Source organism: Henckelia pumila, chromosome 3, assembly GCF_033568475.1.
Source record: "Henckelia pumila isolate YLH828 chromosome 3, ASM3356847v2, whole genome shotgun sequence".
Classification (NCBI taxonomy): domain Eukaryota; kingdom Viridiplantae; phylum Streptophyta; class Magnoliopsida; order Lamiales; family Gesneriaceae; genus Henckelia; species Henckelia pumila.
The window spans coordinates 145815257-145830141 of NC_133122.1; the positions used below are offsets into that span (position 1 = coordinate 145815257).

At 30.1% G+C, this 14885-nt stretch overlaps 1 protein-coding gene across 2 annotated transcripts; it reads right to left on the minus strand.

Moving 5' to 3' along the window:
- Positions 1-344: 344 nt before the first annotated feature.
- Positions 345-14187, minus strand: LOC140887988 (synaptotagmin-5-like). 2 transcript variants are annotated; one of them, XM_073295645.1, is made up of 13 exons: positions 13808-14187; positions 13602-13706; positions 13455-13505; positions 13249-13369; positions 12572-12693; positions 10689-10790; positions 10441-10515; positions 4772-4851; positions 4391-4541; positions 4058-4288; positions 2661-2954; positions 2340-2453; positions 345-630 (listed from the first exon to the last, which is right to left on the minus strand). In XM_073295645.1, the coding sequence occupies exons 1-13, from the start codon at positions 13910-13912 to the stop codon at positions 484-486; spliced, it is 1698 nt and encodes a 565-aa protein (XP_073151746.1). In that variant the 5' UTR covers positions 13913-14187; the 3' UTR covers positions 345-483. The 2 variants fall into 2 exon arrangements, with proteins under 2 accessions (XP_073151746.1, XP_073151747.1); XM_073295646.1 differs by lacking the exons at positions 13455-13505; positions 13602-13706; positions 13808-14187 and having other exon boundaries at positions 12572-12701; positions 13249-13360.
- Between the last annotated feature and the right edge of the window lie 698 nt (positions 14188-14885).

Genomic DNA, 14885 nt, shown 5'->3' on the forward strand with positions numbered 1-14885 from the left:
ATTTAATTAATAACAAAAAAAATCATAATAATATATTTTCATATTAAAAATATCATAATATATTAAAATTATTTAAATCCAAAAATATTATAAACTCAAATTAAGAATAAAATATTAATTATGTAATATAAATAATATAATTATATATTATTAATACATATACATATATATTTTATATTTATATTGAATATATATATTTTTGGCGGGACGGGTCCGGGGCGCCCGCTTGGCCGGGTCTGAACCCGTCCTACCGGGCCGGGTTCAATGTGAAACCCGACCCATTGCCATCCCACCCAATTCCAGCCTTTCTGTTTCTTAAACTGTGATCCAATTATGCACTTAAACCCAGACAAGTGTGTTGATTCAAAAAATTTCTAATTTCTTCAAGGTCGAATCTTGTGTATAAATGAATAAAACAACAAAAAACCGTATCGAAAATCGAACAGAAGATTGCTATACAGCCGTAAACATACAGGAGAAGGATTAGGAGTCCCTGTAAATAGGTTGTGGAGTCCATTTGAGATGCAAGTTGAGGATCCCTGATTTAGCACCATCCAAAGGAATGGCATCCGAATATTCGCCTTCCATTAGAACCCGAGTCAATGTCAAGATGCATCCTCCCATATAATCCTGCATGCAAATGATACACAGAAATTATGACAAGAAAATAAAGAAATCTGTCACTGGAGATATTCTCATGACTCACTGCAGGGACCCTTGTTACGAATTATTTTTCCATTTTAAGTTAAGCAAGCTTTATAAATTGTGAGCATAATCTGAGAAATTTGTCAAACGGGAGTCTTTCAAATATATGATGTTGGCATGAATAACTGTAATGATTTCATGCTGAGCATCCGTGAGTATATCCCTGTGGACAATTTTATGGATGAGATCCCTACATGAATTGACTTACATCGTTGATCCCAAAATCATGTCAAAAGTTTCGAATTTATCATCAAAATGAACCAAAAAAAAAAAACACGCAGAACATTCTCAAGTGAGCACTAACGAGGTAATGCCAACCTTTAGATCCCTTTTAGTATACCCTTCACTTATGGACATGACAGCTAAATCAGATTCACACGCTAACACGTCAAGCTCAACCACCAGATAGTTCAGGTTTAAATAGAGTATGGGATTTACCTCACCCCCTTGATAGTTTAAGATTCTCTCGAGGAGAACATCTACATTATCTCGCACCGTGGACATTAATTCATGCTAAACATAAATGGACAAAAAAATCAGTTCTCGTCATCCAATTTTGAAAACCACTCAATTTTTCATAGCTATCAGCTTTTTGTTTCCTTAAATTTCACGAGCTAGTAACTAGTAATGTCAGGATGTATCCTCAGAACCAATTGTTAATATTGAGGCTGCAGTTCAGGAGGATTCCTTTCCATGTTACATAAATTTGATGTAGTCTACCAAAAGTTTGAATAACTGTAACACTTCAGCATCAGATTTTTTTTAACATCGGCACTGAGGGGACCACAACGGTGCTTCATACAGGAACAAAGCTCCTCCAATGAGAGCTTTCGAAGTCCATCAGAGAATTTAGAAAGTCAAGATTTTCTTACAATTCAACTACAAAGTTAAATATCCATTTCGTTGCTTTTAACATCTTTAGGAGGATCATTTTTCGTGTTAACCTGACCCGTCTGAATTCTGGACTAGTGTAGACCAAATCATATCGATTTCTCGAAGCCATTGCAAAATCTAGCACATACTTTCTTATGTTCAGCTAATTAATAATGTCCATGCGTGGAGTTCGATAGTTATATAAATATAATCGATTCTGATTTCTGTCCAAGCCTTTTAGAAGTAACCGCAAGAATATAGCATTAGAATACAATCTATTATTAACAAGCAGTTAGCACATGAATGAGCGTTGTATCAGTGAATATGTCAATGGCATGGCACCAACATAGTACATCCAAAATTTTCAAGTTGGTATACAAATGAATATTCCTAGCTGCACATATATTAATTCGCTGTGTCAATGCAACTCATGTGAGATGGAACTAATAGATATTAAATATTTAAATCCAACCTTGTGTGTACTGGTTGCTAATTGCTTTGTGTACCACCTGAACCAATTAAATCTAACTCAAGAACAAGAAAGCCGTCTCATACCAAATTATTCTATCACCCTTATCAATGAGGTGGAATTTTCCCTGTTAAGTGAAACCACTTTCTTCCACTGTTTTCGCTCAAACAAATTGCGACGTCTTACCTAGTAATCCTTTTGTAGTGACTTGTTTGTTAGAGACCTAGAATATTTCTGGACCATGTAAGATGTTTAATGTACCAGGAATTACTGTCAGAAGAAAGAGAGGTACCTTTCCGAATGTGTCATGGTCCCACACTTCCAGAATTAGCATATCATGTAATCCATCTTCAACAACAAAATCAAAAGTCTGGTTCCAGACTGGATTTAGATTCTCGTTCACAACCTAGAAAATAAAATGTAAAAAAAAAAAAGGAGAAATTGATCACATGACCATTTCAGAATCAATTCAATCTAAGAATAACAGGAGAATAATGAAGTCATAAAAAAGATCCAATATAAATTCCCTGGAGTTCAGAAAGAAGAAAACAGAAAAGTGTTCTCGAAATGCCTTTAAATGAAATCCTCAGAACATAATTTAAGAGAAACACACCCTCGTTTTGTTTCTCGCTTGAGTTTTTTTCAAAGAGAGAACCACATAGGGGTCTGCCTTCCCCATTAGATCTGCTGGTGGCAGGTCTTCAGCGGATACCACAGTAACAGAAAGTACACCTCTCACGTAGACCTCCTTCCTTCTGTTGACTTCACCACCGTTTTCAACTGCGTCTTTCCCTTCCGCTCCACTTTTTAGGACCTTCTCCAAGGAAGTCAACGAAAACTTCTGGGCAAAGGGATTGGTAAAACCATTTTTCATGCCATGAGGGCAATAAAGAAGCTCCAAGTGGACCTAGAAAATAAAAGTTATAGATAAACAATACACAGACAGAGAAGTTTCAAATTTAATTTCAATAAAATGACGTATACATCTGCATTTCACTATAATATTACTACAAAGCAGATTTATGTCCTAATTCTGTTGATTGGCAATAACTATGGGTAGATGACAGGAACTAAATTCCTGTCAAGCAATTTTGTGCTTGTTAACTCCAAAAATTAAAAAAAAAAGAGGGAGGGAAAAGAGAGAAATGGAGCATAGAACTGAGGAAAGTTTATGAGGCAACTTAAGTCAACCCATCTGTTATTCATGCAATTTATAGTTGTGGAAAGGGTCGTACCAAATGTACAGCAGTAGTGCCAGCTTTACAAATGTACAACAGCAGTGCCAGCGTTACAAATGTATTGTGTCAGCTGTACATAGGAGTCCAATTATCTCTATGCAACATTAGCATACAAAGAGAGTGCGTAGTGATTACTTGACAGTAAACCACTTGTATGCCCCCACCATACAAGGACCAAAGACAAGTCAAAAGATTCCACAAAACAAAAGATGCTCATGCTGGAGGTTACATATGCACAACGAAGTAGGTCACAGTGACATCACCTTTATGCCATGGCTTGACGGTCTTTAGTTGAAAAATAAGAAATTCAGCATCATTCAGTAAAAAAGAGTTCTGAATGGCAAATGTCTAAGAAAAAACTTAACCAGGAAATGGCGTGAAGGTCGTTTCTTCATATTCCCAACTGTTAATAATTGTTTCAATTACAATATTGTAAAGAAAGTGTACCCGGTTATTTCAATTTGGTTTCCCGATCAACATTACAATACCGATTCATAGACGATTTCAAAGGGTAAATCTCTTACTATCCTAAATATGAAAGACAACGTGAACAATCACATGGCAAGTAATGGAATAATAAGTCATGCTAATATGAAAATTTTGAAGATGCTACTTCACACCAGGTAACAGAGGAAATTTCTAATTTCCGGGTGTGCATTTTCTTCCGTCACCCATTTATCTGAACATGTTTACTAAGTTCCCAATCTATGAAACATGAGCATTTAGTCAGAAAACAATACCATAAGAAAGTAAGAGAAAATACATATCTCACCTGCCCCCTATTCTTATTGTCTCTCTGAATGTCCAAGTCTTTTACCAATTTCAACCACACATCCTTCACCTTGCCTGGCTGAAGCTCAGTTAGCTGGATTTGAGCACAACCAATTAGCTCAGCTGACTGAAGCCCTTCTTCATCATAGATTTTTACAGTCAAATGTTGAGTAGATGCATCTTCAATTACAAACTCAAAATGTTCATTCCAGACTGGATTCAACTGATTGTTCTGGAAGAGAGGAGAAGAAATGAAAGGCCATACAAATCTCTGCTTTCAACTGATGAAAGGGCCACGGGGAACATTGATAAGACAAAGATACATATATCTTACAATTGTCCGGCTTTTCTTTGTCCTATCACGCAAAGGTCGCACATATAACACCGCAAAAGGATCAGATTTTCCTATAATATCTTTATTTGTTAAATCCTTCGCTTGTACAAGTTTCACCTCCAAAATTCCGACAGGCTTCAGTTCAAGGTCACTGCAAGTAAAAGATGAATACAAAAATTACCATTCTCATGCTTGCAAACCCTTTCTTGTGGAAACAGCCTCATCAGAATGTTTCGCACCACGGACTCACGTTAAGAATGAATTATGTACAGTTCATAGGCAACAAAAAGATGTTTACTTTGTTCGTACCTTGGACAATTGTTACAAGTATGAGAATATCAGACAAACAAAGAAAAACACATAGCTTTTGCATTGGCATACCTATAATCTCCAGGTATTATTGGGATAACTTTCCGAACAGGCCATGTAATAGAATCTTCAACAGCATCCTTTATGGTGCTCTGAACACAAATGCCACTTATTATTGCGAGAACGAATAATGGTAAGATCATCTTAGTTTTGTTTGTCCCCAAGTGAATGAGTGGCCATATCTCTAATCTGGATGCAAAAGCTAGTAGATATATTTAAAATCTCGAAGCTGTAAAATTAGAAGTAAAATTTTATGCATTTAACCAATGGATGAATAATTTCTATAGGTTTTGGTTTGATTACAAAGCATATTTAATTGCATTGTTAGGCAGAACAAACATTCACTGCTACAGTAGCAGAGCCAGGGGTAGCCAGTAGGGAGGTTTTCCCCATTACTTATAAATTTTCTATAATCCAATTTGCTTTTTTACATGCATATTGATTAAAATTCGCTTCTCCATCTTCATAAGATTGGAAATATTTTTTAGATTATCATTTCCCCCTTAAAATGAATTCATGGTCAACTATGATCGGTTCCGTCAAGAAAATTCCAAGTTGGAGACATCCAACAAGAAGATTTCAACAACATCCGTATATACAACGAATCAAAGACACAATGCGTAGAGGATTTTTGCCTAAGCTAGAATGGAAATTAACTTTATCAGAAGAGACGCCATCTCTGTAAATCCCTATATTCATTACAGTTAAATATTAGTCGTTTTATTTTACTAGTAAAAGTGCAAAAATAACTTATTTTATGATCCAGTAATTATATAATTGAATTAAAAAAATAATACTAATAATAAAATATATTGTATATATGTTATATATATATATATATATATATATATAGACTAATGTCTATCTACTTCACTATCTAATTCAATGAAAAAAATATTAATTCAGAAGTCTATGTATATAACTTAGAAACTTGAATATATGACAAGTGAAAGCACATTAGATACAAAATGATATATAGATGAAAATATAAAGTGATGAAAAAATATACTCTAAAACATTAACTCAAAATATTACATGGCCAAAAAAATGAGAGATCAAAACATATTACATCATTGTAATAATTAGCATTTACATAAAAGAATATACGATATTAGTGTTCATAATTAACAAACAACATAATAACTAAAATTATTACATGCTAAGTTATTTGTCATGATAATTTATTACCTTATCTTTCATTTAATGTTTTCAAACTTTATTTACTATATATAATATTTTTGTAATTATTTATTAAATTATAATACGATTCATTTAACACAGAAATATAACGATTAAAATAAAATTTTATTAAAAAAATTTAAAGTACTATGATTTTTTAACTTAAAGTATCGTGATTATCACTTCATCGTTTTCTATAAGAATTAGTTTAAGTTTTAAACACTTAAAATAATATTTAATATGTTGATTATTAATTTTTCACTCCATTTATTTGCACTAAAACTTTCAAAATTATATCAAATTAAAATTTCATAAATGTTACATTTTATAAATAATAAATGTTATATTTTTGTTATAGTTAAATTTTTTAAAAAATAATTATCAATTAATCCACTATATTAATAATATGATACCTATGATAATAAAAAAATCTTCTTCTTCAAAAACTTTTCATGACAAAATAATTACATATTAACAAATATAATTAACTCCCTACCACCATCATCATCATTATTATTATTATTATTATTATTATTAAAACAAATAAATGTTTTTCATGATAAAATAATGAATTAATAACAAAAATACTAAATTCACTAACATGTATTTTGATTATTATTATTTATGATTATGATTAATTTAAATTATTCTTTATTATTTAATTTAATATTTATATTAATTAATAGTTTATATCATCATATAATCATTTAAACAAAATTCTTTATCATCATTATTATATATAAAAGGATACTTTCACTAATTATTATTTTATATTAATTAACAATTTTAATTATTATTTTAATTATCATCTTAAATTTATTATATTTAATTAAATTTTTTTTTTTTTTCCCACCAACTGAAGTATAGTGAAATATAATTTATAACACTTTTTAATTAAAAATATTTCATTAATTATTAACAAAATAGTTTTTTATTCAAAAACATACGAAATATAAATATATCAGAATAAATTAATCTCATTACCAAATATTTTTGAATGAATAATAGCAATGTTACGTGGTAAAAAATTATTTTAGTATACATAATTATTTATATATATCAAAGTATTCTAATTTTCAATGTTTTTATTAATCTTTGATCTTTGTGCCAATTCATATATAATATTATTTTGTCAAAGTGATCACCCAAATGCATTAGATTTTATTTATTTTAGAGTGTATCTTTGTAAAGAATTATTAATAATTATTGATTAATAAGCAACGTACATAATAATAAGTTTACATATCAATGTTTTTTGTTGAAAAGATGTTACCGCGGCCATTTTTTTAAAATCAAACAAATTAATACCATAATCTTGAACAAAATAGTGTTAAGTATAAAATTACTAAAAGCATTAACTTTTGAAATAAATCATCAATAAATAATTGAAATAAATCTTGGATATTTGAATTTCTGTCTATTAACTTTAAATATTTTAAAATTTTTTAAAACACTATGTAATTTTTAATATAATCATTCATTTATTTTTGAAAAGTTTTTATTAACATACTATTTAAATTGTCCTCATAATAGATCTTTGAAATAAATCATTATAATAAATAATTGAAACAAATTTTGGATTTTTGAATTTGTCTATTTATTTCAAATATTTTATGAAAAATGTTAAAATGCTATATATATATATATATTACTATCAGCATTTATTATTATTTTAAAAATTTGAATTACTCTCTATTTACTTTTAAATTTGTTTTTAGAATTTGTCAAAATACTATTTAATTTTACTATATGCATTTTTTTTATTTTGCAAAACTTTTTCATATATTATTTATCGGTGACAATAATCTATTCCTTGATTGAATTGTATTAAATATTATTACAAAATTCACATTGAAATATTGCAAATACATGGACGAAGTGAGTATGTATCAAAATTTGACACTATTAATAGTAGGAGAGAAATAACGTAGAAAAACATATAAGTTTTATGTATGGCAGATATTTGACACAATTAATAGTAGGATATAATTAAAGTGAAAATTATAGAATTAAATAGAGTCCATTTTTTTATTTAATTTAAACATTTTTTGAAAAACTTTACTGTTACAATCCCTATTATTTATTGGTGACTATAATCTATTATTCGATTGATATTAATATATTATTACAAAATTTATATTGGAATATTGCAAATACATAGACGAAATGATGTATAATTACATATAAAATGCATGTATCAAAACACGACACTATTAATAGTAGGAGAGAAATAAAGTAGAAAAACATATAAATTTCATGTGTGACAGATATTTGACACCATTAATAGTAGAATATATCTAAATTGAAAGTTATAGAATTAAATAGAGTCCATTAATTTTTGTTTATTTACTTTAAATATTTTTTGAGAAAATTTGCTGTTACAATCACTATTATTTATTGGTGACAATAATCTATTCTTTGATTGGTATAAATATATTATTACAAAATTAATATTAGAATATTGAAAATACATGGACGAAATGATGTATAATAACATATAAAATGCATGTATCAAAACTTGACACTATTAATAGTAGGAGAGAAATAAAGTAGAAAAAACATATAAATTTTACGTATGACAAATATTTGACAAAATTAACAATAGGATATATTTAAAGTGAAAGTTACAAAATTAAATATAATCCATTAATTTTTGTTTATTTATTTTAAATATTTTTTTTAGAAACTTCACTGTTACAATCATACTATTTATTGGTGACAATAACCTATTTTTTGATTGATATTAATATATTATTACAAAATTTATCTTAGAATATTGCAAATTCATGGACAAAATGAAAAAAATAAAATAACATATAAAATTAATGTATAAAAATTCAACACAATTAATAGTAGGAAGGAAGTAAAGTGGAAGAACATATAAATTTTATGTACGACAGATATTTGACACAATTAATAGTAAGATACATTTAAAGTGAAAGTTGTAGAATTAAATAGAGTATATTTACTTTAAATATTTTTTGAGAATTTGTCAAAATGTATATAAATTTAGTGTATGCATTTGTTTGCAATGTGACAATATTCTATTATTTATCCCTACATTCATACTTTTATAGTAGAAATATAAATAAAATAACATATAAAATTAATGTATGAAAATTCAACACAATTAATAGTATGAAGGAAGTAAAGTGGACAAAATGTATATAAATTTAGTGTATACATTTGTTTGCAAGGTGAAAATATTCTATTATTTGATCGAATAATATTAATATATTATAAAAAAATTATATTGGAATATTACAAATAATAGATGAAATGAAAAAAAAAACATATAAAATGTATGTATGAAAATTTGTTCCAATTAATAATAGGAAGAAATTGAAATGAAAGAAATAGAATTAAATAGAGTTCATTAAAATGGAAGTTATGTGTGAAATTAATACATTAATTGTCATGTGCATTTTCCAACTTTCTCCCTTCCTTTTTTGTACTTTTATTTGTTTAGCCCTCATTATTATCTCATTTATATAGAATGAAAGGGTAAAGATGTATATCACAATAAAAACTTTACCCCTACATTCATCATTTTAGATTAAAAGATTAGATTAGATTAGCCCTCATTATTATCTCATTTATATAAAATGAAATGGTAAATATGTATATACACAATAAAAACTTTACCCCTACATTCATCCTTTTATATTAGATTAGAAATAGATTTAATATGTGTTTGAGTTAAATTTCCAATTGCAAATTTGTTCATCGGTCTTTAGAATTTTAAATTGGAAATTCTGCATCTTTCTATGCAGATTCAGAAAGAGACTTGATGTCAGATCCATCAAAATCAAGAACTGACTAAACATAGTTCTTTTGCACTTCTGAATCAGAGACAATACTTCTTCAATTGGTTAAAACCTTTACAAGGTGAAAATAATCCATTCACCTACTCCTAGACTAAAATAGTTCTTTCGCACTTCTGAACCAGAGACAATATTTGTTAATTGATTAAAATTTTTCATGGTGAAAATAAACCATTCCTGCTGATACATAGTTTTCTTCTTATCACAGAACCAACCACCATGATTTGAAGCTTCACTAGAGCTAATGAAATTATTAATTCAGAAAATTCCACGCGATAAAGAAAACCCTTTTTTGCTACAACTTAAATTAATTTAAATACCCAAAATTGTACGTTACAGTAACTCAATTATCTGGCGCGGTCTGGGAAAACAGAACAATCTGTTCAGATCCAAATTATGAGAGTTTCAAAGAAATAGGAAATCAAGGAAGACGTTATTCTTTACAGTACCATATACACATAAAACTACTGCAGATAAGCCACACAATTTACACAATCAACTCATGCAAGCCTCTGACATGCTACCTCTGATGTTTCATGCAAAAAACAGACTTAAGCATGAGAGCTCATGAAAAATGTCATTAAGACTCCAGCTCATAAAAAGCATCCTTAGCTCAAGTAATATTGAAAGCAAAGATGAACAAATATGACAGAAAAATGGAAAACACGATGAACAGACCTCAATAGCATCAGATAAGCCAGGTATTGTTGATATGTCTCCTCCAATAACTTTGAGTGTGAAATCCAGCTTTTTCTGAGTAAAATTAAAAAAACTTGAAAACAATTGATGTGACAATAAGGGATATCAATAGGCATACTGCAAATTAAATTGCTACTTCATCATTTTAGTGAATATACATTTGCCTCCATTTTCCATATTATATTTTGCTTAAAGAATCCCATAAACCAATAAAGAAAATACCCCACCTTTTTCCGTAAAGAAAAACAAACTGCTCCAAAGCAAGGAAACTCGTCCACCAGCGGTCTGAAAATCAGTCTAAAGATGCCAGTAAATCCAATATTCTTCACCTATATCAGAAAAAAAAGCTTGGCACATAACAATAGCTTTCATCAAGAAATTAACACAGTTGGCACTTATAAAATAAATGAATGTGCAAAGGAATTTCGGCACATTCCATGAATTTCCTGTTTCCAAAGGAAAAAGCTGAACGACTTCTAAAGGAAGGTAACTGGACCCGTGCTTTATGTCTTCAATTTTTCCAGAGGGAAGCAACAGGTTGCATGAAGTTTTAAACCAAAAAAATATATTTGAATTATTGGCCAAATGACATCTGAGACGATATTGTCTAAAAGGAAAAGGATAAATATGCACCCAAAGTTAAACTAACGACATTTGTCATATAAGATGTCACGACTTATTTTAAAAATAAGCTGTTAAAGTGTTTGGATGAACTTATTTTAAACGAATTAAAAATGTTGATGTATTTGGCATTATAAGATCTTTTTATTGTCAAAATTATCAAAAATGATATAATACTATAAATGTTATTTAAAAATAGTTTTAAAAATTTTATCATAAATATTAAACCCATATTACAAAAAAATAAAAATATTTCATATTTTATAGAAAAATTGATATTCTTTGGAAATTTTATTTTTTAAAAAATATTTAATATTTAATAAGTGGAGGACATGGCGGGGATATATGGAAATATAAAATGCTATTTTGGATAAGTAAAATTTTAAAATAAAATCTTTTTTAAAAAAGTAAGGTCACCCCAACTTTTTTGAAAAGAGTTTATAAGCCGTGAAACAGCTTATTTTGACCGCTTATAATTTGTTTGACCAAATTATTGCCAAACAAATTGGAAGAATTTATATGCTCATAAGCTGTTTTCTAGAGTTTATAAGCTCAGTCAAACACCCTCTATATCTGGAATCCTCAAACGCATAGTGCCTTATGAGTGATGCAGTATTTTCTATATGTTGAACCAATCCCTAATAACATCTGCAATCGTATAACATATATAACTGCTATTATGTGATTTTAAACTGTTTTTTTTTTTTTGGCACACAAATATAAGTTCTTTGCCACCCTAGCCAACATCATATGGCATTTCCAAGCACAAAGCGCACAATCAACACAATCGAATGCCAATCATTTTTTACAGCAGAAACTTGATAAATTCAATCAATTGATTTAGATCTCATGAAAACGTCAAGTCCTGTCATATATTTCCCTTTACTTATGCTCTGGTATTCTTTGTCGTGTAATTTACAACTTCCCACAAAAATTGTCCAAGTAACATCTTCGTCATGAACAACATTTATTTAGCCAACTCAATCCCGCCCACCTACTGCCAAAAGGGAACCACACAACAGGAAAAAAATGTCCTAGAGCACCCCTTCATTTATAATTATTCGTACAGTCAAATCAACTTTCTTCGTTTCACACCACACCACATGCATCCGTGTGCATATTTCATAAGCATCATGATGGAACATCTTTAAAACCCATACCGGTAGTATATTGATTTTATTCAACAGCCAATAGGAAAGTTTATTTACTAGGGCTTTTTGAAACTATCCAATTTGGGTTAAAATAACACGGCTCTGATACGATTGAGCAGCGAAAGATCACACAAGTTCATGGCAACAATAAGTACAAAGGCACAAATGAAACAAAAAAATGGCCATGTTGCTAGTTCTTGATTCAGATAAAAGTTGTAGGCATTATGTAGTAGCAGATAGGCGCAGACAACGAATCGAGAGAGCTTTACTAAAAAAATCGATTATATGATGGAAAAGAGCTCTTTAAAAGACGTACACTACGGTAACTATTAGGTTACCTGTACAGGTAGAGCGACACCGACGTAAGTCTTAATATCAAGTATAATACTTGGGTTCCCATCCCACTGCATCTCCAACTCCATGGTGATGCCTTCACTCCCTTCTTCAACAATTGTAACTCCTGAAGCACTATAAAGCTAATAAGCACATCACCATCCATCAAACAGTGTCTCCTTGCATCTCAATAAATTAAACTTATCACTGTAGAAACTATTGAGGCCATCATAAAAGAATACAGAGAAATATTTGGCAAAATGCGTTTCATTTACAAGACTGAAGCAACTGTAAATCACAAGAGAGCAATTTCATGAATTAGCTCAACAGCCAGAGATTACTCAGCACTCCCTTTTTTGGCTTGAGTAGGAAAAAAAAATAGCATGAACATTTTCTTATCGTGGCTACTCTGGTCAACTGCAGTGATAACGAGTCAACCACCCAATGCCCTTAATCGAAGTTGCAGCTCGCATCAACAATAGTATCATTAATAGGCACCAAACAATGACTCAACTGATTTAGAATTTTCAATGGATAACCATATCTCCATAATAACTATTCTTATTGTCTGTAGAGATATCAAGAATTTGGCAACCCATCAACAACATCAGCCCAAAATCATTGAGGTAGAAAATCAATTGACAAAGAATTTCTCATCAAGATGACTATTTCATAATCAAACCTGTGAATTGTGGTGCTACTGTTCCAAGAGTGAACCTAGAGAATGTTAAGGATGCCAATATCGTTGGCCGATATTGCTCTAGAATTGGCTCCACGTTTGCCTTTATAAGCTCAGAGGCAGCCTTGAAAATCAAACATCAAATAAGTTAATAAATGAACCAAAAACAGAACTCCAATTCGAGGAAGACATGTTGCACAAAATTATACCTCATCAACATAGGGCCAAATCTTCTCCAGCTGATGATTAAGCCAGGTTAACTAAAAGTCCAAAAATGAATCGTATTAGCATCGATAACTACTTCACAAGATACCCTGGACAAGCAAAACAGTATAAAACATTTAAATAAAAAAAACCTTTTGCCGCTGTGAGAACACAACCCAAGAAGGATAGTGCTCAGGAGACAGTATCTTTCTCGAATCTTCCACAGTCATTCTAGCAAACGCCGCAATCGTAGTAGCCTTTTCAATCGCCAAATAAAATAATACATCACCCGCTACCCGAAATCAATCAATCAAGAAAGTCTTCAAAAAAATCAACAACAAACAGAACGTCAACTTACAAGATCAGAGCGCCGTTTGGATCGTGCATTTTCAGAACGAACAAAAGCAACGATCAAAGCAAGACCGAAGATTAATCCAATCACTAAACCTGCTACAAATGACATCGCTACAACCGATTCAACTCAATTTCGCAGCTCAACTTCAGCTCCCCGAATTCGTCTCTAATTTCAACTTAAATTGAAATTGATAATTATTATTTTTTTGGGAAAGCAACTTAAAACTGAATTAAAGGAAGTGAAATGGCCAACCTAGTGGATTAATAGCGATTTGAATTGTTTAGTAGCCAGTTTAATATTAATTTTTTGTGATTATCGAAGCAATAGTACGGCGATATCCCTGCGGTTAGTCTGCTCGAATTCTTGCAGTTGGCAGGTTTAACGGAATGAACAGGTGTCATATGGGAGTGAAAACATACGAGGAAAATTTAAAAGCGTGGTTGATTTAAAAACAACGAAAGGGTTACACGAGTACACGTTTAACTGCACAACTGTAAAGTCAGCTACCGTAGGAATTTTGACAGGTTTCTTGAGAGGTCCACCTTTTTGTAGTGTCCGAAAAGATTTTATTTATTTCGTTGCCGACATATTAGGTGACTATATTATATGGAGGAACAAATTTTTTTTTTTATGCTTTTTGTTTGAATGTACTTAAATTTTGGAAATTTAAGACATTTTTTATATATTTAGTTTTTTGAAAGAATAAGATCGTTTTCTTCAGAAAATTTCGAGCTAGAATTTTTTTTTAAAAAAAAATATTACATTGCCTAATTTACACGAGGGGGGAATTTATGGGCGAAAACAAATATTATTACTATGAACTATTTTTACTATTTAAACATTTTATGGGCGAAAAAAAATATTATTACTATGAACTGTTTTTACTATTTAAACATTTTACGAAAAAAAAATATATTTGTAATAGTTGCTTCAATCTCATAAAGTATTTTACAAAATTGTCAAAAGCTTTCACAAAATTCTCCTTCCTATTTTGAAACATAACTTGACATTTATCCATCGTTCTTAGAAGAGCATTATAAATTTATAATGGTTAAATCAAATCAACCTATTCAACTGAAGA

What these genes read in the sequence shown, in the direction of transcription:
- LOC140887988 (XM_073295645.1), bottom strand. Translation starts at nt 13,912, where the DNA reads ATGTCATTTGTAGCAGGTTTAGTGATTGGATTAATCTTCGGTCTTGCT. An exon ending in ACAATAAGAATAGGGGGCAG is followed by an intron (nt 2,955 to 4,057) that starts GTGAGATATGTA and finishes TTTATTTTCTAG; the next exon opens with GTCCACTTGGAGCTTCTTTA. An exon ending in AAGCGAGAAACAAAACGAGG is followed by an intron (nt 2,454 to 2,660) that starts GTGTGTTTCTCT and finishes TTTATTTTCTAG; the next exon opens with GTTGTGAACGAGAATCTAAA.